Raw genomic sequence first — 25,886 nt, 5'->3', positions numbered from 1 at the left:
GCATGGAAAAAGAACCCTGATTAGCTCATTATTGGTTAATAATGGCACATAAGAACCAGATCCGTATTATACTCCATTGAAAAGCATCCATGAAATAAATGGGCTGTGAAGTTCATTAACAAAAATCAATTGAGCAGTTAATCTTTACATGCCTTTACATGTCGATGTTTGAACACACGTTTTAGTAAACATAAAATCTGCACTGAAAACATGACACTCCAGAAAAGGCGGCGTTGGGCTGCGTTCTTTGGAAGCTTGCAAACTTTTCTAGTTAAGCGAAGAGCCTGAAAACACCGTGAGCAAACTTTAGTGGGACCCATCTCAGCCACGGCAGGCTCAGAGAGCTGCATGGACTCTTGTCGCTGGGTAGTGTCTTAGCCCTCTGCTTCTTTACACGCATCTGTTCTTTCTCAAGACATCGGCCTTCCAAACGGTAGCCCTTATGTTTCCAGATTGAGGTTCCTCTCCCCCCAGCTCTCATACTTCCTCCTCTGAGATGCATGTCTTCATCTGTCAAAGTATTTCTCCCAGCTGCTTTTCCAAGTGGCTGGCTTCCTTGTCAGACTATGTTGTCGGGTTGTTCCCGCCCCCCCTATTTTTATTCTTGCAGGGAAGCGCCTTTTCACAACACGTACCCCATTAACAGGTCTGCGGGGGATTTTCAGCAGCTAATGGGCCTGACTGATGCTGAGGCAGTCAGCGATGTGCATTGCAGTTTCCCCAGCAGTCTTGATGATGAAAGCCCAGTCTTAAAAAGATCTTTCCAGAGTCACCCATTTTAGCCTTTCAACAGGCACCGAACCTCGCCAACCTCATCTCCAGAAGCAAACTTCCTACGGCCCAAAACACACCGAATGGATCCAGACCATGCCGGGACAAGAAATGCAAAACCCGCCAACACATCTCCACCACCCCCACAATAACTGCACCCCAAAACAGTAGCATCACCATTCCTGGATCTTATACCTGCACCTCTGAAAATGTGATACATCTCATCCAGGAATCAGAGCTCCTGGCAAAGGTGATATCATGCATTAGACCAAGTAGATAGTTGCAAAAAAATTATTTGTTTGCAAGCTTTCAGGCTCACTCACCCTTCCTCAGACATAGGAGAGCGCAAAGATTGTAAAATTTATCCTAGGCGGAAATGAAAATTCATATTTCACAGGGGAGCTGAAGGTGTTGTAAGGTCTCCTGGTTGCAATAGTTCATAGTGTGCAAAGTAGGCTCAGATAAAAGTTTGAACGGTCTATTTACCTCGATGTGATCTGGTGTCAAGCAGGATGCTGAATTACGTTTCCTTCCGGTTATGATATTTCAGATGTCACAGGAGGATGCCCAGACAGGAGCTACATAGGAGAAACCAAACCACAACCGTGTACCAGAACGAACGCACGCTGAATATCCATCCAAGACAAAAGTACCCAGGGACACATTTCTCAAAAGACAACTACTCTGTCTCCAGACGTTCAGGTCTGATCCTCAAAACACCTTTCGTAGACGAGTCCATGAACACCACGGCATAAATCTACTGGCCACAAATAACCATGGACTAAATCTAGATATTGGAATTACAGCATATTATAATCTGATAATGCGAGGTAACCTCTACACTTTACCAGCTCCAGTCTATTCCCCCTCTTCCCTTCCCACCTACCTGTCTCGCACCCATCGTCTCTTATCCCCTCTGATTTTCCCTGCCGCACACTTGCATTTTTCACAGACCTGCATGTTGCATATTGGCTTCAGTTTCTATTCTACCCCAAACACCGGCAGACTCTCCCTAGGCCTGAAGAAGGGCATTTGTGCCCAAAAGCTTGCAAATAATTTTTTTCCCAACTATTTCGTTGGTCTAATACAAGATATCACATCTGCCTGTGTCCTTAGACCGACACGGCTATAACCAACACCCCCAAAACATGGAAGATATTCTTTGTGCTTGCATTTATTGAGGTGTTGGTAGGCCAACAGCCATCTTCTGCTCCAGCGGAGACATGGGGCTGGCTATGGGGGGGTCACGCACTGCAAATCTCGGAGCATACACATATCTGGAGAGGGGCTGGGGGTCCTGGGTTTGGTGAGGGATGGTGGGGAGAGTGGTTAGGCTTGCATTGGCCCGTGCACTGATTTCTACAGAAGTCCCATGAGATGATTTGATCTTCCAATGAAGCAGAAGTGAGTTTATCTGGCCAATCTTGAACCCTATTCCTATTTCCTTCTTATGGTGCTGACATTATTCTTAAAAAAATCCCTTTTGTGCCCTGGACAGGGCTTAATGGAAGTCAACCATTGGGTTAGTATCATCCACAATCAACTCTAGAAGGGAAGAGTGGGTGTCATAAAAAAAAAGATTTTTTTTTTTAGAGAGGCTAAACATCCCAAATCCTTTAAATATGGGAAGTCCTGGGGGTCTGGTTCCCCTGGAAGGTTGCAGCTTCAAATATATTTTAAGGACATTAAAACATTTGTAACATATGGTTGACTAGCCCTCACCATTTCATCCTGGTCAAGATGGGCAGGACTATTTAATTGCAGGATTCCCAACAAGGTGTTTGGTCCCCATCCCCCGCCTTTAGATAAAGAAATAATCAAACGAAATCAAAGTCTGTAATTAAATTTTATTGGTCAGCTCTATTGTTAAATTACACAATCAAAGTCAGTGGATCGGTTTGTAAATCTACACAATAAGACAGCGGGCTACAGTGGAAATCAGTAGAATTGATATGGTTATGACAAAACAGTATCTTTATATTCATACATCCCCTATATACAATAAACAGTATACACAAAGAAAATGCAACTAGTCTCTGTAAACCATGCACACCACAGCATAAAAACAAAATGCATCCTCCGAAACAGGATGGATTGGGGTTAAGTCCTGTTTACAGCAATGCCTAGTAGTTTTAAGAGCGGATCATTCCCCCCCCACTCCCCCCATGAAAACCAAAATACAGTCGAAACACCATATTGGGGAAGGGACTTCTCAATTTAAAATAAAAATTGCTGTACATGAAACTACTGTCTTCCCCCGCTTGCTAATGCAATTCCCCGCCCCACCGTTTTCCCAGCTGGCGATATCCCCCCGGGCCCGGTGCAACTCAGCCTTCGGGCAACTGCGGCCAGGGAGGCGAGCTTTAAAACCTCCCTTCTCATTTTGTGTCTCCTGCCCTATTTGTGTACTTCACACTACAGATAAAAGGAAACAGTGCAAATGAATGCTGTAAGCGTCCTACTGACCGGGGTGAAGGGATGCCGTTTTTCAGCCGCTTCCAATCCCTGCAAGTGAACGAGCCGAGCTGAGACCAGCCTGCCCCAAACAGAGCCCGGAGCAAATCCCAAGCTGCCCTTTCCGTGCCATGCTTGAGGGCAGAGTGTGCGACAGCAACAAAAAAACCAACTTCTCCCCAAAGCTTTACAGTGTTTTTTGCATAGAGAGACTTGTTCCATCCAAATGGCATTTCTTTTATGCTTCTCCTCCCTTCACATCATCTCCCTGCTGCTTCCATATAAAATCTCAGTGCTAAGAGCCAGCAAATGCCATCCTGTAGCCTGCTCCTGATGAGCCTAGATGACAGGGTGCTATCACAACGATAACTTTGCTCTCCAAATCCCGAGCTATAATGATACTCCCTTCCTCGAGTTAGCTCCTTCTTCCCATTTTACTGTACAACCTTCTTCTATTGTATAACTATGGCTATATTAAATATATTTGTCTCCATCATTTTTAATTGTCGACAATCTGTCAGCACTAAAAAAGGGCTCTAAAGCATTAGGAAAAAAGCCAGATTTTGAGAATACACAGTAAAGATTTCCCAGAAGCAAATCATAGTTCAAATGTAAATCTAGTCTGCCGTCAATCGATCAGTGAATAATCAATGCCGTTATTTTTTTAAAACAGTGCTGGGATGAGAGTGTTTTGGAAATGTATTTTCCTAGAGATACTGTACAAACATTCATAAAGTAATTTTCTTTGAAAGATTTTCAGCTTTCCGTCCCCGATCGCTTAGAGCTGGTAAATTCAGCAATACGCACCCCAATCGCTGTGCAAGGAAGCTTGTTAAAACTGGATACTGTAATAGGAGCACAATTTGGAGAAGACTTTGGGGACCGTGACCACGTGCCAGAACTTTTCCAGAATGTTTTAACTTATATTGCCCTGAAAAAATCTGGAAATAGTGTCTGTAGCAACTGGCATTCAACCGAGAAAAGTGTGGCTTTTTAAATAGGAGATAAACGAAGCTTAAAACTCTTAAACAGCAGTAGGTAGAAAAAGTTTAAAATGTTAAATATTTATATAGCTAGACAAATTCCTTCTATCTTTTTTAAAAGCCAATATGATACACAAAACTAGCTTCTAGACCTTGACTGTCCCCTTCGTCGGCTCGTACGTCGGCAAGTATCAATCACAAAGCAGTTGGCAGCCTTCGAAAAGACACGAAAGTAAAAACCAACCGAACCAAACAAAACCCCCCAACCAACCGAACAAAAAACAAAACCCAGAAGAGCGAAGATTTGGCGCATCTAGTTTATTTTAAGTATGCGTTAAATGCTCTTTATAGTAGGAAGTCAGCTTGCTTCCAAGACAGACGTGAACAGTGCATCATCCACATTTCCCAACATCCCGTTGTCACTAATTTAAGGGTGTTTTTTGTTTTCCGTATAAGCGTCCAAGCAACCGTTTCCGGCGAGCCTGCTTGGCTTTTGTACTTCATAAATAATCCGACAAACCTAAAAAGGACAATTGAATGACACATTAAGATTAAGTTTTCCACATACAGTACAACATTGAATGCAAAGGCAACTGCAAAGGCAACATTTTAACCTCTTTTGCTTCAAATAGTTAAGAAGCATAATTTGTTTGGACTACTTTGTCTCCTAGGATTGCTGCGGGGTGTCTCCCCCTAGTCTGCTAAAAAGGTTTTGGCCCCATTACCGCCAATGCTCTACGTTTCCTATGTAATCAGTAGTGGAAGTATTATCGCTCTGTTCCTTGTTGTGCGCTTGCTTCGCCTTGAGGATCTTGCGTTGCTCCTGGCGCTTCCGCCTGGCTTCCTGGTGCTCTTTCTGTCTCATGTACTGATACCGCTGCAAGAAAAGGTCTTTTGCATAATCGTACAACTCCATGTCTAAAAAATTGAGGGCCTCGATGCGTTTCTGAGTCTGCTCGTCTATCTCCACGCTGGAGGCCCTTGTGCTATTGTACTGTGTGAATGGCGAGATGAAATTCATGTTAAAAGTTTTCTCAAACAGATACTGAGTCTTCCTCTGAAACTCCGTGAGGCCGAAGAAAGCCATCCGTTTCAGGTTCTCCTTCGCACTGTCTAGCAGGACCTTGTTTCTCTGCTCCTCCGGCATGACGGACAAGTTGTAACACCCAACCAGGCTGAGGTCAGACAGCATGCGGACCTGCCGATTGTTGGCTAGATTGTACGGGCAATCCATAAATTCCTTCAGGGAACAACCGGACCAGTCGTCCCCGGTGTAGCAACTGGGCAACTCTTCGGTCGTCGGGGATCTTCCATCACATACGTGCAGGGACGCCTTCCACGTGGCTCCTCTCTGGACGTGTCTCCATTCGCTCAGGTATCGGGACACGGGGTCCCGCAGGATGGTGATGTAGTAAAAGTTCCTGGGAAAGGAGAAGAGAAAAGCAGAGTGTTTAAACCTGGCAGGGAATGACTTAGCGTTCACAGTCAACAGGTGCTCGCATACTGCATCCAGAGGCACTAGAAATGCTAGCAAAGCTTCGTCTAAGTCTACGTCTTCGCCAAAGAGCGTCTAAACCCTTCGTGTGATGAAGTAAGCCCGCTGCTTATGAGTGCTTATGCCATGCACCTCTGACAGGCGTCTACAAAGGTGCAAATCTACCCTGCCTGACCTCAGACGACCATGACGCACTACGTCTCTCCACTGAACGCTTGCCAACGGGCCTCTAGCTGGAGGGACCCACTTCGTAGGCCTATTCACATTAGGGAATATTACCAAAAAATTCCCCCGTATGGCTATCGCCACGGAGGGCAGCCCTAGTGTAGAAGAGGCTCTGGGGTGACTTCTGTCACATCAATTCAGCTTGCTCCACGACTTAACTGATGCGACAGGAGGAGTCTCACCTACAGGATGCAGGGTTCGACTCCTTCCGCTGCAGAGCTCGGGACAGACAAAGCAGGTCTGGGATCACTGCAAACACGCAGCTCCGAGGCCTGTTCATGCGCTCGGTTCTCCTTCAGGTGTGCTCGTTCTCGTTAGGCCGCCGGGTGCTCCCCCAGCCCCCACCCTACACGCACAGGGACAACGCTACGCCATACACAGCAGGACCCCGAACTACTGCCATGCAGCCGACTGCACGCTGGCAGGAGATCCAGCAGCAGCAAACAACTAGCCATGGCTTCAAATTCGCACCACCCCCATCTCCATCCCCATCTGTATTGGATTAAAATCACCACGTTTCAGTTTGGGGCACGGTGACCTTCTGAGCAGAGTGCTCCAAAATACAAGGACTGCTGCATGTTCAGTCTTGCAAATAATAAACACACACAGACACACACACACATATACACACAGACAGGCGCACACACACACATACAGACATATACAGACACACACACATATACATATAAAGACACAGACACATGTACTTAAACACACACACGCATATAAATGCACACATATCCTTATATAGACACACACATATACACATATATGCATATAAAGCCACAAGCATATACTTATATAAACACACACACATATAAAGACACATATACTTACACACATGCAGACACGAACATAGACACACACACACATTTATACAGACACACATGCATATAGAGACACACATTTATATAGACACACATGCATATAGAGACACACACATGCATATAGACACACATTTATATATACACGCATGCATATACAGACACACACATGCATATACAGACACACATGCATATAGAGACACACATTTATATAGACACGCATGCATATAAAGACACACGCATGCATATAGACACACACACTTATACAGGCACACGCATATAGAGACACACATTTATATAGACATGCATGCATATAGACACACACTTATACAGGCACACATGCATATAAAGACACACATTTATATAGACACGCATGCATATAAAGACACACACATGCATATAGACACACATGCATATAGACACAATTATATAGACGCATGCATATAAAGACACATGCATATAGACACGCATGCATATAAAGACACACATGCATATAGACACGCATGCATATAGACACAATTATATAGACGCATGCATATAAAGACACATGCATATAGACACGCATGCATATAAAGACACACACATGCATATAGACACGCATGCATATAGACACATGCATATAGACACAAACATTTATATAGACACACATGCATATAGACACACATGCATATAGACACAAACATTTATATAGACACACATGCATATAAAGACACACATGCATATAAAGACACACACATGCATATAGACACGCATGCATATAGACACAAACATTTATATAGACACACATGCATATAACAATGCACGCATGCATATAGACACAAACATTTATATAGACACACATGCATAACAATGCACACATGCATATAGACACAAACATTTATATAGACACACATGCATATAGACACGCATGCATATAGAGACACACACATGCATATAAAGACACACATGCATATAACAATGCACACATGCATATAGACACACATGCATATAGACACAAACATTTATAGACACGCATGCATATAGAGACACACACATGCATATAGACACACATGCATATAGACATATACTTATACAGACACACATGCATATAGAGAGACACACACTTATATAGACACACATGCATATAAAGACACACATTTATATAGACACATGCATATAAAGACACACACACACACTTATACAGACATACGCATATAGAGACACACATATACATACATTTATATAGACACATGCATATAAAGACACACATATTTATATAGACACACACGCATATAAAGACACACACATACACATATAAAGACACACATGCATATACTTATACAGACAAACACCCCCCCCCACACACACACACAGTGCACGTTACTGATTGGGGATCGCTTGTTTGCAGTCATTGGGGTTTGTTTCAATGACAACACCCCGGTGTTGGCCTGTGTCCGACTCCAGGCTCGTGCACAGGGTCAGCGCACAGGCTGTGGCAGGGAGGGTTGTGCAGGTTGCTTTCCTGCTACATTTCTCATCTGGGTCCACGCACCCTGCTTCTCAGACAACAGAGCCAGGGGGACAGCTGGGGTCACACTCCAAGAAGCCAAACAACGCAGCGCTGCACTCTGCTTCCCAGCAATCCCAATACGTGACTCTTCTGTTAACAATTAAACCTTGAAAGAAGAACACGATTCCCTTTTTCGACTGAGACAAATAGGGTTTTCTCACCTGCCCTCACCCAACCGTAACAGAAGCAGCAAGAAAACCGGGCTTGAGAAGAGCCACTGCAAATTCCAGCTTTGTTTCCCCACCTCTGCCTGCCTGCGTGCTCTGAAGCCAAACAGCCAGCTAAGTAAATAACGCAGGAAATTAAACAGAACCTTAAGAGCACTTTTTTAATAAAATAGTTTCCTCCCGGGCCCTGGCTGCCGTCTGGAGCAATGCAACGGGCAACCTGCGCGAGACACAGACGCCGCTGCTTAATCCTGCGGTCTGTAAGCGCTAAAACGGAAAGGCAGAAGAGCGCCGTCCCCTGAGTTGGGCAGTAGCCTCAACAGAAGGGTTCAGAGCTGGACTGATCTACCACGTGCTTTAAAACACAGTGGGAACAGGGAGTTTTCTAGTGTGCGATGGACGTGTCATTGCCCTGGTAGACACTGGAACGAAACGGTTCAGCTTCAGGGGCAACTGGAAACGTCGGCATGGAGATGTCAGCGGTAACGACGGGGGAGAAACAGCCAGGGTTGACAAAGGAGGCAGGACGAGGAGCAGCAGGACAGGCGGTGCTGTGCCCCCGTGCCTAGTGCCCCGGCAGCACGAACACCACACGCCTTTGTATAAACTGCAGGGAAAGCAGCACAGAAAGTTCACTGCCAACCAAGGAACCCTAGAAGGAGACTGATGCTATCCTGTTCATCTATTACTTTGCACATGCAGTTTTACACAGGATCATTCGTGTGTGTGTGTGCACATGCACACCCACACACTAAATGTGTACATGCACACCTGCACAATACATGCACAGGCACACATATGTGCTAGAGGCGATCTCTTTTATTAGGTCTAGACACTTGCAAAACATTTTTTTTTGCAGACTTCATCACGCCAATTTTTTTGCAACTGTCTAGTTTGGTCTAATAAAAGCTACCACCTCTAGCATTTGTATTCTGAATACTGCTTGTATTCTTAGACTAATACAGCTCCAACCTTTATCCCTGCTAGCAAACACAGGATTTACTGAAAAGCATCATTTTATATCTGTAAAATATCTCTGTAATATTCTACAGTAAAAGGAGCTGAGGTTTTCATTTTGCATTTCACCTTCTTTCTTCACAAGCCTATGGAAGCCGAGCAACAGGTCGCATTCAGAGAACACGATGGGGCACGTGTTAAACTAAGCTCCTCACTGCTGTGCTTTCCGATTTCTGCAGCTTGTGCCTGCAAACAATGCCCAGCCACAGTATTCCTTGCACGCTCGTTCACTAGTCGGGGGTATGCGGTGGACAACAACAACCCTGCAGCTAGGACCGGTCCATTTAGGTAAATAAAGGAGTGAAACCATCTCAGCGAACAAGCTTCGCTGCTATAAAACTCTGTTCCTCCACAAGTTGCGTGAACAGGAGCATAGGAGCTCTTCCCCACTCACGCCTTCGCTGCTACCCGTGAACACCAGACAGGATATTCATTTGCTCTTTAGGTTGACATTACAACTGATGAATAGCAGCAGAGCCCGGATTCGCCACGGTTTCATTCAAAAGAAAAACCACTAGATGTCATTGTTCAACAGGAAATTGTCCACGGATGGAGTCAAAAAGAGTTTTACTGCACAGCAGCACAAAGGGAAAAAAAGCAAGAGCTCTGAGAGAGCAGAGGCTCTCGTGGAAAGCAGAGGCTGGCTCCAAAAGCGAGCTGTAAAATAAATATGGGAGAAAACAATAAGTGAAGGGAGAGAGCGGAGCTGCACCTGAGGCTTGGAGAGGTGAGGGAAGAAGGTTGTGGCAGTTATACGGGTTTTTTCAGCCCACTTTCACCTGCGTCACACCACAGGGGGCGCGTTTACACGTCTGCATTTACTGCGCAGTAACCAAAATGACTGCGCTGTGCAGGTGTGCGTCTACACATGCATGCCTGTACTGCACAGCAAATACGGTGACTTATGCCGACTTCAGCGTAAATTTGATACCTGTGTCAGGCAGGTATCACATTTACGCCTGATTAGTAACAGACGTAGATGCCTTACTGCGCAGTAACACTGTGTGTGTGGACTGACTTGGGACTAACTTTAGTCCGAAGTCAGTCCACACACAGCGTTAATGCGTTTTAATGCCTGCACGTGTAGACACCGGGCTATTCCCCACTTACTGCGCAGTAATTTACTGCACAGTAAATTTAAGCCAGCATAAATGCACGTGTAGACACATCCACGGTGAGAGGCTATGGTCCCAGCTCTGAGACCGTGGCGTTATCAACCCCCTCGCAAACAGCCCAGAGGACTCTTGCAGGTGAGACTTACACGTCTAAAACACCAAGAAGCTGCTGCTCTGGCAGGCGTTCCCATAATGAGATCCGAAACGAATCCGTTTGTCCTTTTCCAAAATTACCGTGAATTATTTTCCACCCAAAGCATTTTTTAAATGTGCTTTCTGAACACTTCCAATAGAAAGCATGGATACAAGTGTGTGAAGTATGAAACACAAATACACAACTGAAGGTTAGACGCCCACCTTTTCACTATTTTTTTTTTTTTGCCTTTAGGAGGAGAAAAGCAAAACCCCAACGTGTTGCTGATGGACACCTTTTCATTCCACTTGCCCAGCTCTGCTTGCTGATTTTCCGTAGGTAACCAAGTGACTTGCCTCCAGCAACCTACAGACACTCCTGGTATTAGTTCAGGAGATGCTCAAGGACTGCTGACAAGTATAAGGTGACATTATTTACCATTGCCAAGGGGTTAACTGTAGCAGTGCCCGCTTCTCGTACCCACCACGCTGAGCCGGTCTGACTTGGAGAATCGAGACGTGCTCATGTCTTTCCTGTAGGAAAAGACTTTGCTCAACTTGTGAGGAGTTAGGCAGGGGTTGCTTGGCAGTCAGTGCTGACGGCTGCGGTGGAATGGGCGGTTGGTCTCACATTCCTATGGTGGTTGGTAAACAGGGGATTATATTAGTCACTGAAGAGGCTTCCTCTGCCTCACCCCATCTGAGACTGATGGAAGTTCATCCAGGACCCTGTACAGGGGCTCCTCCTGCTCTGTGACACTTGGGCTGCTGAAAGAGCCAAGCGGACCCCGCTGTGCAAGGGCATGGGAAAGCTGGCAAAACCCAGAGCTTCCTACTGGACCAGCTATCAAGGTCTCCAGGCCCTAGGTCAGCGATCCTCAATCGGGGAGCCGCGAGATCTGCAAGGGTGCCACGAGGGGCTGCACGCTATTTGCACCGAGGCATGCACTTCCACACGATTCACAAGATAAGCCCCGAGATTGCAACCAGGAACCCAGCGTGTCACAACTGTTGCGTCCTCTCCAAGCTCTTTGCAACAGAAGAATTGCTCTGCTATTTTTCCTTAGCTTTCACTTGTTTTTTGGGTTTGTTTTTTTTTTTTACTATGAGCTGGCATTGTTGGAGTGAGACTCTTCTCAGTGGGGGCAGACGACAGGACAAGGAGCAATGGGCTCAAGCTGCAGCAAGGGAAGTTGAGGTTGGATATTAGGGAAAACTCTCTCACTCAGAGCGTGGTGAAGCGCTGGGGCAGGTTACCCAGAGAGGTGGTGCAGTCTCCATCCTTGGAGGTTTTGAAGACCTGGCTAGACAAAGCTTTGGCTGGGATGATGCAGCTGGGGCTGGTCCTGCTTGGACTAGGTGTGACCTCCCTTCCAGCCCTCATTCTCTGATTCTATTATTTATATTTTCCAAGGTGGGTTTTAAGTCTAACAAGGGGCGCCTGAAGTCTAAAAAGGTTGCCCTAGCACTTAGGGGTTGTTGGCGTACTGCAACAGCGGTATGGCAGGATCAGCCATCTCACCCCGCTAATGGGTCTGTGCTATCCTTGACTTGTACCCCCCAAAAATAAGCCTTGAAACAATTCAGCCGACACTCTGTACAGCCTCGTTTGCTTGGTCCGTGGCTCATTAAATACCACAGCTAGACTGCCTCCTGAAGAGCCAAGGGGGGAATAACAAAGCTCCGCGGCAGGAAGAAGGCCAGCAACACTGTAAACTCTAAGGTCATCGCAGCAATCAATAAGAAGTTAATGTAGGAAGGGAAACAAATCCTTAGCCAAAATCAATACAACGTACATTTTATCATAGCTCAAATTCTTCAACCTTTTCACTTTGTATTCTTAGGTTACAGCTGGTGATAAAGAACAACATTTGGCTGCTGTTTAAAAAAAAATGAGAGAGAGAAAGGGAAAAAAAACCCCAGCGAATAAAACATCTCTCAAAGATGAATAGAAACATAATTGTTTTGCAATGGGGCATCAACTCGCAGGTTAAGATTGCTTCATCTAGCTAACAACATCTGCAGCGCTAGCATTGTCTTCCTGCCTCCCATGAAACTGCCTGGGTAGAGCAACAGCAGATGGATTTAACATTAACTAATAAGAATACCGTAAGTCAAAAAGGCTAAATGGAAACAAATGTGAGTTAATTATCCAGAAAATATGTCCAGAAACAATTATTACGATGTGGAAGCCTGAGGTGCTTGACGCTCAGGTTTTCTTGAACATCTGCAGAGCCAGGAGACTCGAAGATCTCTGCCCGCAGAAGGGAGCTTCAACTGCACATGGAGACAAATGGGTATTTCAAGTCTAACCTGATCCATCTACGTACTTCCCAGCCTCAAGCATGTCCCTGCTATCTTTCTCCTCCATCATGTTGTCCTCTACGGGTTTTTTTCTCCCGAGCCTGGGTTTCCCAGACGCGTCTTGCATTGCAGTCCGGATCACCATTTAACAGCGCTCAAGTATTTTGCATATTCATATGAACCTTCAGACCTCAGTTTGCATGTGAACATGCTACTGATAAAGGCAACATCTTTGGGAAATATCAGCTCCTGGGGTAGGTGCAGGTTTCCATTGTCTGAGTTCAAGGTTTCGCTGACTCCAGAAGTCTGAATGAGTACCCAAGCTGCGGAGAGTTTCTCTCAATTGAGCCTCCAAAAGCTTTTACATTCATTTTCCAGTAATGGAATTATGCCAGAGATAGATTTGGCCTTGATTGCTTGGAGAGCTCTTCTGCTCTAACAGATAGGAAGCACCAGTGGTTTGCAATAATGTTTGATCCTACATGCAACAGCTTGGTCCTTCTCCTAAACGCTCTTAGCAGTGGTGGCCTCTGAACCCTAAGAGCGTGCATCTTAACCCGCATCAAGCTGCTTGCAAGCAAGAGCCCAAATTTCACTCACTCAGAGGCATCTCTGGGGCTCGGAGAAGAGACCCATGCTCCTCCCGACAGGCGCTATAAGGCTCAGCTTGGATGCCTGCGACATGAAGAGCAAAAGGAGCTTTTAAGGCAGCGGTGGAATTAGACTGACCCTGAAGCTATCAAAACCCATTAGCGATAGGCTTGAGAATCACTTATTCTTGATATTGTCTTGGGCACAATCCTTCCTTTTAGCACAGCCAGAGATAACATTACAGCGAGAGCCAATTCAGTGTTGCTGCTCTTTGCACGATTTCAAGGTTAAGCCAGACCCTCTGCTTGTAACGTCAACGTGCGCTACCTCGCCGCGGAGCTGCACAAAGTTTGGAGCCTCCATTCAAACAACCCTCCACGAGGCTGGTCCAGTTTTCTGGGTTGGAAAGTGCGAGATAAACTGGTTCTTTGTGCCGTGCCGGCTCCTTGGGGCAGGGGAGAAGTGTTTTCCCGCAGATCTGCTCTGCTACTTGCTTGCTACCATAATGGAAAGAAACTAGCAGGAAAGTAACCCCAAGGAGCTCCAAAGCTGGCTGCAAAAAGGGTGCAAAGTGTCTCCCGTGGTATTTTGGATGCTCTTCCGCTGACCGACGGCACCTGGGGAGCTCTTGGAGATGAGCAATGCATTTGATTCAACTCCCAGGAGCCTCCCTTGAAGTTTCTAGCCAAGGTCTGAAGCTACCTCATTTTCTCCCTGTCAGCTCACCCATCACCTCTTGTTATGACTCGCTACCAAGTGACAGCGTGCAACTCGGCCTCCCTCCCTCCGCGCAGGATTATCAGCGTAACTAGTCAAAGAGCCCTGAAAGAGGCTGATAAGGCACAGTCAGACCGCAGGAATCTGTTCTCCGCCTGAAAGGAGGTAATGGGAATATTGATCCCAGCAGGTACATTTACACTAGCCTTCAATAATGGCGCGGGAACATCAGGCCAGCAAAGCAATGAAGGCTTAGGACAAAAAAAAAAGAGGCTTTGCTGGAGTCCTGCAAGAAGAGAAAGAGAAAGACCTGCTGCAGCCGCGAGTGCACTCAGACACTGCTGTCAAATCCACGCACGGCGCAGGCGGCGTCCCATCACAACCCGCGCCGTTCTCTGAGGATGGACACTTTGATTTGCTCTGTTGCGGGCACCGGTCCAGCACCTGGCTCTGCACCGAGAAAGGCCCAGGAGCGCAGGATCCGGCCAAGTCAAAGGAGTTACATCACCCCTGCACGTTCCCCCGGCAGCTGAGAGGGAACAGGTACCGGGGGCCAACGCTGGGCCCTCTCTCTGCCGGGCTTCATAATCATCCCGCACATCGCTGCACTTCCCTGCTGCCTTACAAAGTTCAGAAACGCACAAATGTTAAAAAAAATGCAAACTAAAAGAGCCCTGAAAGAGGCTGTCAAGGTGTCCGTCAGCCCTCGCACCTCTCCCATGTGTGTGCAAAAGGTTGGCAAATCTGAGAAGAAGGGCGAAGCCCCGGGCGATGATGCCCTTGCCCAGCGCTAACACTATCAAGGTCTCTTGCCAAGCAGACAGACTCAAAGCACTGCTCAGGGCCTGAGGGGCTGCTGTTTGCTGGTCCAAGCCCCATTCCAGTTCCTCTTCAGGAAAGCAGGGGTTAAAATCCTGTTCACTTCATCAGGGGCCTAAATACCTTGTTGAATATGGAGGGATTTAGGCACGTAGCTCAGCACTTTTCCCAACGGGGCTCAGAAGATGGTTATACGAAAGGGCCGCTCGCCATGGTCACCCTCCTGGGATGTGCAACTGGGTCATGATATCTGGATAGGACTCCGGTCGGATGTGTTGGCAGAGCACCCGGGGAAGACGCGGTGCTCTCAGATGCTTCCCTAAGGGACGGGCTTAGCACCCTCCCTGCAAAAGCAAGGCCAGATTCAACCCACTGGCTCACATAAGGGTTTTTTTGCAGGGAAGGTGGTAAGCCAGGCCCTTGGGAAAGCTGCTGGATGAAGGCAGCTCTGGGGTACAGGTAGGTGCAGCTCCTGTGAAGCCCACGGGGTTACACCAAGGCTGGATTTCAGCCCCGTCACATCCGGGTGGGTAACAACACCAAGGAGGATTGATCCCCAACAGAGGAGAGGGCTGGGAGCACTGCAAGGTGAAGGCAGACCAGAGCTGCGTATTGTCAGCTGCCTTCCAGCACGGGACACCAGTGCTTTCCTCTCGGAAACCGGAGCCACACCGGAGGGAGTGACGAGCCACAGGGCTTGGGGAACATTACATTTCCACTCACCGTCCCAGCCAGGGAAAACCCCATCGATGCACGGGGTGGCACCGTGGCCTCTCTCACGGCTCATGCATGTAGCAAGCCGGGGCTTCATGGAGCAGGGGTATCCGCTTCCCCATGTGCAGAGAGGAGAGAGAGGGTGGGCTCCTATTATTACCTCTCAAGGAGCATGCTTGCAGGCCTTCGGGACCGTGTGCCAGGGGAGAGCACTGCTTAGGTAAGTGATGGATCCCCATAGGAACGGGAATGAAGGTGAATTGCCCAGCAGTCCAATTTGCACGGGGACGCCGGTCCAGTTTGCACGGGGACGCCAGTCCAGTTCGCACGGGGACGCCGGTCCAGTTCGCACGGGGATGCCAGCAGCCTTGGCAGATGGAAAGAGGCCCTCTCAGCAGAGGTCCTCTCAGCAGAGGTGCAGAAACTCTCCGAGCGGGAATGCAGGATTTTTGGGATGCATGGCTGAAATCAGTGCTTCGGGGAGCTGGGGAAGGGATCGGCGAGATCCTGGGATCTCAGGCTTTCGCAGGGCAAGAAACACCAGGGGATCGATGATCTAGCATCGCAAACACTACCAGAGGCAGGGCTGAACACCGAGGGTCGTCTCCGTCTCAAAGGTTTCCCATGCACAACTCCACCACCTCGAACAAGGTCGTGCAACTCGGTGACCGTCCCGACGGCTCATTTATAACACCGCTGCTAATAAAGTGCCGGCTGGGCTGACAGGTTGGAGGGGCACCGCAGCTGCCCCAGTCCAGACGAAGACAGCCCCGCACGGCCAGGTGCCGGCGAGTAGCATCGAATCCTGCTTGTCTCCCAAATTAGCCATTTAGAAAAGTCCCAAAACCTGCAGCCTGCCTGGCTGCACCATCCTCCAGCTCTGTGCATTCAGTGAAGGGTTTCCTGTCCGGCTATTTAATGCTGCAGGCACGGATAAAAAGCCAAGGCAGCCAGGCTGTGTCTGCACCAGCTGAGAACGGTACGTCCGCCTGCCCCGTGTCTCCAAACCCAGCCTACAAGCTACCGAGATGCAACGAGCCCCGGAGGCTCAGCTCGGCGTGGGCGCCGGCGCCCACCCACCGGTTCATAAGGACTTCACCCCGATGCGGACAAGCAGCTGGGCCCCCGTCTCCCCCATCAATCAACCGTCCCTGCCACATGCCAATGAGAAGTCAAACTCAATTATCTCGCATCAGCTGCCGACGGCGCTTCTTTCCCAGCCGGCGAGGTTAATTCCCACTAACAGCGACCTACTGAGAATTTGCTGTGTTAACGTTGCAAATGATTCCTCCAGGAGAAATACCTTTGCGAGACAGGCGATGACACCGGGCGAGAGGCGGTGACTCCCCGTCCTCCCCGCACCACAAACTTGAGCACCTCGGGACATCGCTCCTGCACTCCCCCTCCTCTCAAGCGGGAAGACGGCTCGCCGATGGAGACGCAGCCATGCCGGCAGGACCTGGCTCTCAGGAGTACCGCTGCGGTCACCGTGCTGGGAGGTGCATGCATGCATGCAGCACCGCGCTTGCCCCAACCACACGCTACAGCTGTTGCAAGGCCCAAAGGCAACTCAAAGCAAAGTGTCCCCACCTGGAGACAAGGGCTGGGCTTTGGGGGCATCTCCAGAGCCGAGAGGGGTTTTGCTTCTCTAGGCATTTCTCAACCTCCCTCCGCTGCTTGAAGGGTCTGTAGTTCAAAGGGCTCGTGCATGCTCCTGTGGGGGTGAGGTGTGTCCTATAGCTAGTCTCTCCTCTCCTAGGACTTTAGGGAGACACGGCTCACTCTCAAAAGGGAGCACACAGGACGCTGATCTCGTCCCAGGCACGGAGAAGCAGTGTGGGCAGACCCAGCTCCATGCCAGCAGAGCCGGGCCCCTGGGTGGAAACACTTCCAGGATTGGGGCCCTGAGAGATCGCAGCTCCTGGGCCAGCAGGTTTCAGACCCTGCCCTGGATCTTGCTCCAGCAACTGGGTTAAGTATTTTCTAGCAGGGATGCAATGCAGCAGACTGCCTTGATCTGCTCAGTCAAGTCCTTCCTACGCAGATTGGATGCACCACGCAACAGTTAGGAGCACCGGGTCTCCAAGCTCGAATGGACGGGGGGTAAGGCCGGCAGCTCCCAGGAACACGAGGCATCTCTTCCCGGTCCCCGGACACAGGTAAACGTGGGGCAGATCCTTTGAAGTCAGCCAACAGACCACAATCTGCCAAAAATCCCACTGAAAACAACACCCCCACTTCTCTACCCTGGCAAAATTATGCGTGCCCTTTACCGTCATTTCATCCACCCATAGGTGCGTTCGTCCCCCGCAACGGGCCCTTTTGGAAACGCTGAAAACAGGAGGAAGAACCCCCCCCCCCCCCCCCTTCAAAAACAGCCTCTGGTGCCAGGCATATTTTTCACTACAGAAAAGCGTCAGGTAATGTGGCATAACACCTCCAAAACGCAAGGCAGAATCTGGTTATCTACAAATTACATGGTACTGTAATTTTTAGCAGCTAAATTAATTTCAACTGTGGGCTCCATTTCATTCCTGAAATCAAAAGCACATGGAGCCGGGTGTATGATGGGAAGGTTAGTGAAGGAACAGGTCTTAATGTAGTCAAAGCCCATTTCTCTTCTGTTTCTGCAGCTCATAATTAGCCCCGGCCTGTCTCGCACCGCGCTTTGTTGCGATACCCAGCGGAAATCCACAGTGCCAGAGCGAGATTGCTCACATTTGCTCCTATTTGCAAGGTCAAGGATAAGGATTCTAGGAAAGAAAAGGAGGAGGAAGAGTAGGAAGAAATACTGCTTTTCTGCAGCTTTCTGCAAAGGCAGGCGGCGCGTGCACGGCATTTCTTTCTTTCTGCTCCAGGCAGAGCCACGACAATGCTGCCGTTCAGGACGGGGTCCCGTTACGCGTGGAGACGCAAAGCAAAGACGCCAGCCATCGTCCATTTAAAACTTCCTCTAAGGAACCGTCCGGTTTTGCTTTTACCAGCGTCTGATGAACCACAGTTACGTGGTGGACTTCAACGGGGAACGGTCGGCTACCTGCCCCATCTTTCGTGGAGGAAAATCATATGGCAACCGCCATAAAAACACCAGAGAAAGGAGCATGGTTTTTTGGGGGTTTTTTTTGCAAAAGCAGCAAAGACACAAGCCCATCGTGGCCAATGAAATCCCCGCAGAGGGGAGAGGTGCTGGACCAGAGCGCTTGGCCCCCCCAGAAGGCTCCGGTCCAGGTTTTAGGATGCTCTAGCTGTGTCCATGTGCCTGCATGCAGACACTCAGGCCTAATTAAACATGCTAAAGATATGCAAATCATGCAAGCTGTAACTTTGTTCACAACACAGAACTGTCCCCAGGTCCCCAGGACGCTGCTTGTGTAGATAAGAGCTGCCCCGCAGTTTTATCAGAGTGGTATTAATTTCATAATTGCCTGCATTATTAAGATCTCCGTGGGGTAGCCGTGTATATGAACCGACTTGGCGATGGCTGTAGCGTTCTCTTGTTTCGCAGGCGATCACAAAGCAAACTTCCAGTCGAGACCCTGCAACCAGAGCTCAGCCAGTCTGGACACCCTCGTGCGGACTAGCCTCCGCTCCTCAAAGTCCTTCCTTACCCCGATGGCGGGTTCACACTCCAGATGGAGGAAAGGCACAGCTCCCCGGTGCAAAACAGCCCGGTCTCACTAAACATTTAGGTCCATGTGTCACGCAGGCAGCCAGGCCGGAGAATTTAACCCCAAGCAAGAAGAGAGAAGTATGCACAGAAACGGCTTTTCTATTGAGGTATCAAGAGCCATAGTACTGCCAGCACGGGAGGAGGGGGTGACCCTGCACTCAGTGATGTACAAAGCCTTGGTTTTCTGGCCTTAAAAATGGTTTTTGCAAGTTGTTAGCAGCCTTCCAAGAAAAACCCAGGGCCAAGTGCTGCTTTTTCCTACTCCCAAACTACCAGATGTTGGTGGGAACCCCAGCAAAGCACCAGTTATCATTTATATTACAGTGGTGCCCCAGTACCGTGTCCCTGCCCCAAAGAGCTGATCATTTTAGATTACCCTACAGTCCTCCTCATCCCCCCTGGAGATGCTTTGCATCCAGTATCTCCCCCGAGAAGCGTCCAAGTGCAGAATCGCAGTTGCACAGCACGCATCTATAAACAGACCTTTTGCCGATGCATCGAAAAGCATCCTAAGTCTCCTAAAAGGCAAGGGAAACCCAGTTCAGCAACTGCAAATGAGCCAGGGAATAGCCATGGGATGCTGCTATAAAGTCAGATGTTTACAGCACTATTTACCTTCTCTAAATGCAGTTGCAAGAATTGCTTTCAGGTGGTAACAGGTATTTCTGTGGCATCTGAGATACAGGTTTCCCCGGCCTACGCTCCAGAAGCAGCGGTTTACAGAGAAGGAATAGTGACAGTTTTTCATTTTCCAGAGTCCACTCACCCTTCCAGGAATCTTAATGCCTCATTGATTCATAATACAGTACATAAAGATTTCATTTTTCCTGTGCACAGTGATATATTATGGAGGCAATCTATTTTGCCACTGAAAAGTTTGCTTAGTAGAAAAATTTGGAGTTTTGACATTCAGGAAATTACAGTCATCTGTAAAACACGATTGATATGCCAAGGCTAACATTTTCATTGCATTTCTAGAGCCAGAATAACTATGCTAAAATATTTATTATCCTTGAAGAACTCCAGATTCTTTTTGTGAAAAGCATGTATTTAGCGTTAAAAAAAAAAAATCTCCTCATTGTCGACGTATGGAGTTCAGCTGCGTCCCAGATGTGTCACACCAAGCCCTTCATCTTCTGACCAGAGGAAAATACACGAACAATTTAATACAACCCACAAATGAACAAAGTCTCTGCCTTGCTTCTCAGCTTTCAACTAGACTATGCATGGCTGAGTATAATAGCGTGTTTGGTGTCACTAGCATGAAGAAAGCAAGACGGGATTGGGACCGCGGTGCCTTTTATTGTTCGGTTTCTTTTGTTTCCATCTCGGCTCCTATACTGCCGAACACTTAGCTGTACCACTTACCTGGGCTCATTTAAAACAAAAGACGATTGCAGTCGCGTACCATTCAGTTGCAATGGATAATATAAAGTTACCTGGGTTTTTTCTAGCTGCCTAGTACAGGGTAAATTTTATTATCGGTCCAGACTAGAAGCCAGAAGAAAGCAGAGCTCTCCGATCTCAGTACGACATCCAAGTCAGTCCGTTTCTTCATGTGACGATATGAATATGCACTCATAAATTGTGCGTTAGCCCATTTCCCTAGTGTTTGGAACCAATCTCACGTGCGTTGCTTAAATCTGTACTGCAAAGAAAACTGGATGGATATAAATATCTGTGCTATTAAAAAAGCCAACATTTTCTAGCAATTCTCTCTCTTTCAAGTAACAGATCATGCATATGCCATTCACTGCTCTGCTGGGAATTTGATCGAGGTAGATCATTTAAATTCATTTGTTTCTATACCAGACCGATATCAATTCTCTTTAAGAATACACAAAAGAAGATAGCTTGGTTTGAGTTATAAAATATATCATTGATATTAATTTCTCCTCAAATAGTCTCCATAGATCACTCCATCTTCCCACACCAAGTAGCTGAGGGTAGCATGTAAGCACTCTTCCTTTCCACTTTCAAAAACAGACCCAAATTGATCAAATTGATTTAAAGAGTGTTTTTAAGAAGCTGCAGCAAGTATGGGTTGTGCACAAAAGTCCCACAAATAGATGGCACTTAAAATAAGTTTTACCGTATCTTAGCTATCGAACACTTGGGAATCTATAACTACCTGTTTACCAGATTTCTCAAACTGTGTCAAGCAATTATTAAGACCGTCTTGGCAATAGTAATTAATGCATTAAAGCTAATATATTTGCAGCTGCGGACAAAATATTTACAGCTGCAGCCTGCTACAATTTTAATTTAAGCTTTCATTGATTTCATTTAGCACGGCGAGATTATATAATGAAGAAGTCTGCATCAATTGTAGTGAGTACCAAGTGTAGTCCTTACCCACTAGGGCTCTTTAGTAATATCAAGTAATGGAAGGGGATTCTCATTTAATTGAATTGGAAATGAAACACATATTAGCTAAGGAAACTTAATCAGTGTAATAATATTAAAATGGGGCACTCAGACAAACTCTCCTGATTAAGTCACTAGCAAACATTTCTGTAATCATCACCAAGGCTTGTGGTGTTAATGATTTAAACTTACTTTTCTCCCCCAGGGAACCAAGCTGTAATTTCCTAGCTGGCGATGAGACTATAGTGCCCGCTGGCCGCCGTGTGCTTTGTCAGACATTGCCGCGGACAGCCGCGACGCAGGGAGACGCAGAGATGCTGACTTCGGAGGAGAGCCGCGCGGACGCAGGGGTCTGCCGCCCTGGGAGCATCTCATTGCAAGACAAAAGCTGAGCCTTTGCACCGCACATCCCACAGCTAAGCACGTCTGGAGGGCCGGCAGCTCTCTCCTTGGATCCACAGGCTTTAGTTTGGACCCAGTACTGATATCACACAGGAGCGTACCGTGAACCGTGAGATGTGCCCATCTCCCAGGAGGTCAAATCCCACATGGCCATTAGCATAACTGGGTTTAAAGCTGTGCAGAATAGGAAAGTGTGTTTCTAAATAAAACTCTGCCTGCATATTTGCTGTGTAAGGGCTAATCTGCATGAGGTTTCACTTCGGCCTTTTCAGCCAAGACAGAAACCACTGCCCCAATTCCCTCTGTGCCGTTTCTGCCACAGCTGTTTTGCAAGAGCATATTTGGCGTCTGGCTGAGTTTGCTCCATTTGCAAGGCTGCAGCCTGCTGCTGGAAAGGGAGCTGATGGATGCTTCCATGTGCAGGCAAAAAACAACATTTATGGGAAAATTACACACTTTAATGCAAGGGAGGGAAAAAAAAATCTGGGTCTTTTATTCCATTCAAGAAGATGGAGAACTCCAGGATGTGCATAGAGACCCTACAGCTGATGGTGTCTAATCAAGCACGTTCATACAGAGGATGCGCATTCAGAGATACCAGCTAGGACGCATTAGGCGTGTCCACACGTGCAAGCACGTGCGCTTGCAGCAGCTCAAATAGAAGCGGTGCAAATTTGAGCCAGGCCTTTTTGCCTCAGCACACGTGCTTGGACATGCACTTTGTCGTGGAGCACATTGTGCCACTCGGGGCAAAATAACCCTGCCTGGCTCCCCCCAGAGTGCACGTGGATTCCTGGGTTTAATGTTTAGGGGTCTCTTCTCTTCTTGCTCTGCATGCACCAGCCCGGCTGATGCTAATGGAAGCCCAACATGGCAGACATAGACCCTTCTCCGAGCCAGCTTGCTACATGCAAAGCCAAGCCCAGCTCCATGCTAGCCCCAGCGAGCAGAAGCGCAGGCCAATTCCACAGCATTTGTAGCTTCCTCCAAAATAATTCAGCCTTGTCCTTATTTTTAATGTGAAAGAACAAATGCGCACTCTGCTTATATCGAGCGGTGGGACATGCGTCCCAGTAACAATGTCCTCATCTGTGACCAACCTGAAAGGCATGCTTAAAAGGCCCTACCAAAGACAGGCGCGGCGCTCCTCCTGCCTGGCTTCTTCTGGCTAAAAACATGCATGACATTTTAATTATCAAGTACAAACATTACCGCAAGCCAGCCACGAAACAGATGGCGTCCTGAATTTTACAGCGCAGCCAGTGTTTTCCAGAGGAAAATTTTCAGTGGGTTCATCAGTGAGCTGCCCCAACCCCCTTTCCATCGCAGCATCCGGCGGTACGGGGAAAGCCGCTTTGGCAGGTGGAAATAAAAATCATCCGGAGTATAACTGCACTCCCTACAAGACACGGCATCGGGGGAACAACCTCAGTGGTGCCGAGCAGGTGCAAAGGGACCGAGCGTGGGAGAAGACGGGTTTCCCAGAAAAGGGGCCGAGAGGGAAAAGTCGATGAAACTTTTTGGCACTTGTGTGGCTACGAGGAGGAGACCTTGGCACTCCTGTCCCGGCGCACGTCTTCGTTAGCGGGTTTGTTTATCGCAATGTTTTCCCCGCGGGTCCCACGTGAGCTGGCGGCACCCCTGAGGGCTCCTTTCTTCCCCCCTCCTGCACAGCCCCTAAATCCCCGCTCAGGGGCCCAACATCCTTCCAGCTGGAGCCGGCGGGCAACGTCTCCCTCCGGGACCCATCAGCACTGCTCCCGAGCTCCCGGGGAGGTGGCGGCCGAGTGGCGCCAGGCACTCATCAATTCCCCCCCGGAGACTCGCTGGGCCAAAAATAGTGCCAGCGGCCGGGCTCGCTCGCATCCCTTCCCCCTTGGCAGCGGGGACAGGACAGAGCAGTGCACACGGGATAGGATGCAATTGCAGGTATCGTGCCCGTGGGCCAGTCTGGAGGCAGAGATAAACCCCTGGTCCCCCGTCACTGCATCATTAGGTTTCCTCTGTGATATTTAGGGAGTCCAGAAATACAGGGGGCTCTGCAATGAAAAGCTGTCTGAAGCCAGAGCCTAATTACTGCTTAGGACTGAGCGGGGTGGGTGGCGAGAAGGTGCTGGGTGTTTTACAGCACTAGGAAAACCTTAATGAGCTTCTAGCCTCACACAGATAGACTCAGCACAGGAGAAGGCCGGCGCTGCCGCAGAGCTCACAACGACATGAAAGCCAGCTCGGATGCTCAGAAAGGCTTAGGAAACGAGCGGGGCGATGTCCCCTGCTCACCTAACGAGCTTCTTCCCCTTTCATGCTCAGAAACGACCGCTGGCCGAGTCGAAAGGGCCCGCCAGCTAACAGGCTGAGGCAAAACCTAAATCGGTGGGAGCTTTCACGCGACGCCACTTCATCCATCTTCACGACGGCGAGCGCAGGGGCACACGCAACCACGGCCCTGGCTTTGGGGATCATTTCTGTAATTACTCCAAGGGAACATTTTCTGGGAATGGGTCCCAGCACGGCATCCTCTGAGCATTTCCTCTCGCCCGCTCTTACCATCTAGTAATAACCCCTTCTCTCAAAATCAGCACCAAGCCGCCAGCCAGCCACGGTTTCTGAAAGCTAATGCTTCTTTCAGGCCATTTAAGATGTCCCACGGCCTCAGCTCCCTCTGGATAACCGTGGCTTAGGGCAGCAATCACACACCAACTTGGTGTGCTAGCCTAACCGCCGCGCTAGCATGCCTCGGGGAGGTCGCAACCTGTGCCGAAGGCTCATCACGGTCTTGGAGAAGAGCATAAATAATTTCATTTATTTTCTTTTTGTATCCACACGGCAGTAGGCACAGCCAATCTAACTGCCTCGAAGGAGGCCTATCAAAGCATACGCAAGCCTTCGGGCGCGAGACGCCAAAGACGTATGCAATTCCTGCTGCTGCTGTTAGCAATGAAAGCTCTCCTCTCATCTCAGACCTTCTTGCAAACAGCCGTCGAGGACCCACCCACCGCTCACCTCCCACAGAAAACTTGTGCAAGGTTTCGGGACTCTTTTGGAAAGCACAGCCTCTCTCGCCCTTGCATGAGTTCCTGCACACCAATCCTTTGCCAGGTGATTTTGGGCATGCTCCATCCCCAACAAGGAAGGAGGATTCCCATCTCAGCATCTCCGGGGGACGAGAATCAGGCACACACACAACTGCTAAAATATGCTGCCTCCATCTCTTCCAAGACAGCCGCCTTTCCTATTCTCCAGTTAGCGCCCTGGCAGCAGACGTGCTCTGGTCGGCAATCCCTAGACCTAGACCTGTTTCTGTGAACCACGCGCCGTCCCCATCGCCGTCTTACAGAAGATGGACATCTTTGCACTGCCAGTTTGCATCGTGGCTTCACCCCAAGAAGTCAGTGCTAGGTGGCAAGCTTGCTGCAGCCTCTGTTATTAATCCTTTTTTCTGTAAACTGGCGCAGCAAGCATCTATTTATAAGTAAATGAATCACCGAGATGATTGCAAAGCCACACTGTCCTCCTCTCTCCTTTGCACTGGCCTGTTTTATGGATGGGATTTTAATTTGAAGGCCAAAA

At 48.3% G+C, this 25,886-nt stretch overlaps 1 protein-coding gene across 1 annotated transcript in view; it reads right to left on the bottom strand.

Moving 5' to 3' along the window:
- Window positions 1–2,598: 2,598 nt before the first annotated feature.
- Window positions 2,599–25,886, bottom strand: part of HS6ST2 (heparan sulfate 6-O-sulfotransferase 2) — a 182,274-nt gene continuing 158,986 nt past the window's right edge. Inside the window, exon 2 of the mRNA XM_059732904.1 lies at window positions 2,599–5,629. Within this exon, the coding sequence (XP_059588887.1) occupies window positions 4,930–5,629 (700 nt within the window). The 3' untranslated portion in view covers window positions 2,599–4,929. The remainder of the gene's footprint in view (window positions 5,630–25,886) is intronic.

This window comes from Alligator mississippiensis, chromosome 8 (genome assembly GCF_030867095.1).
Source record: "Alligator mississippiensis isolate rAllMis1 chromosome 8, rAllMis1, whole genome shotgun sequence".
NCBI classification, from domain to species: Eukaryota; Metazoa; Chordata; order Crocodylia; family Alligatoridae; genus Alligator; species Alligator mississippiensis.
This window is presented reverse-complemented; position numbering and strand designations above follow the sequence as displayed.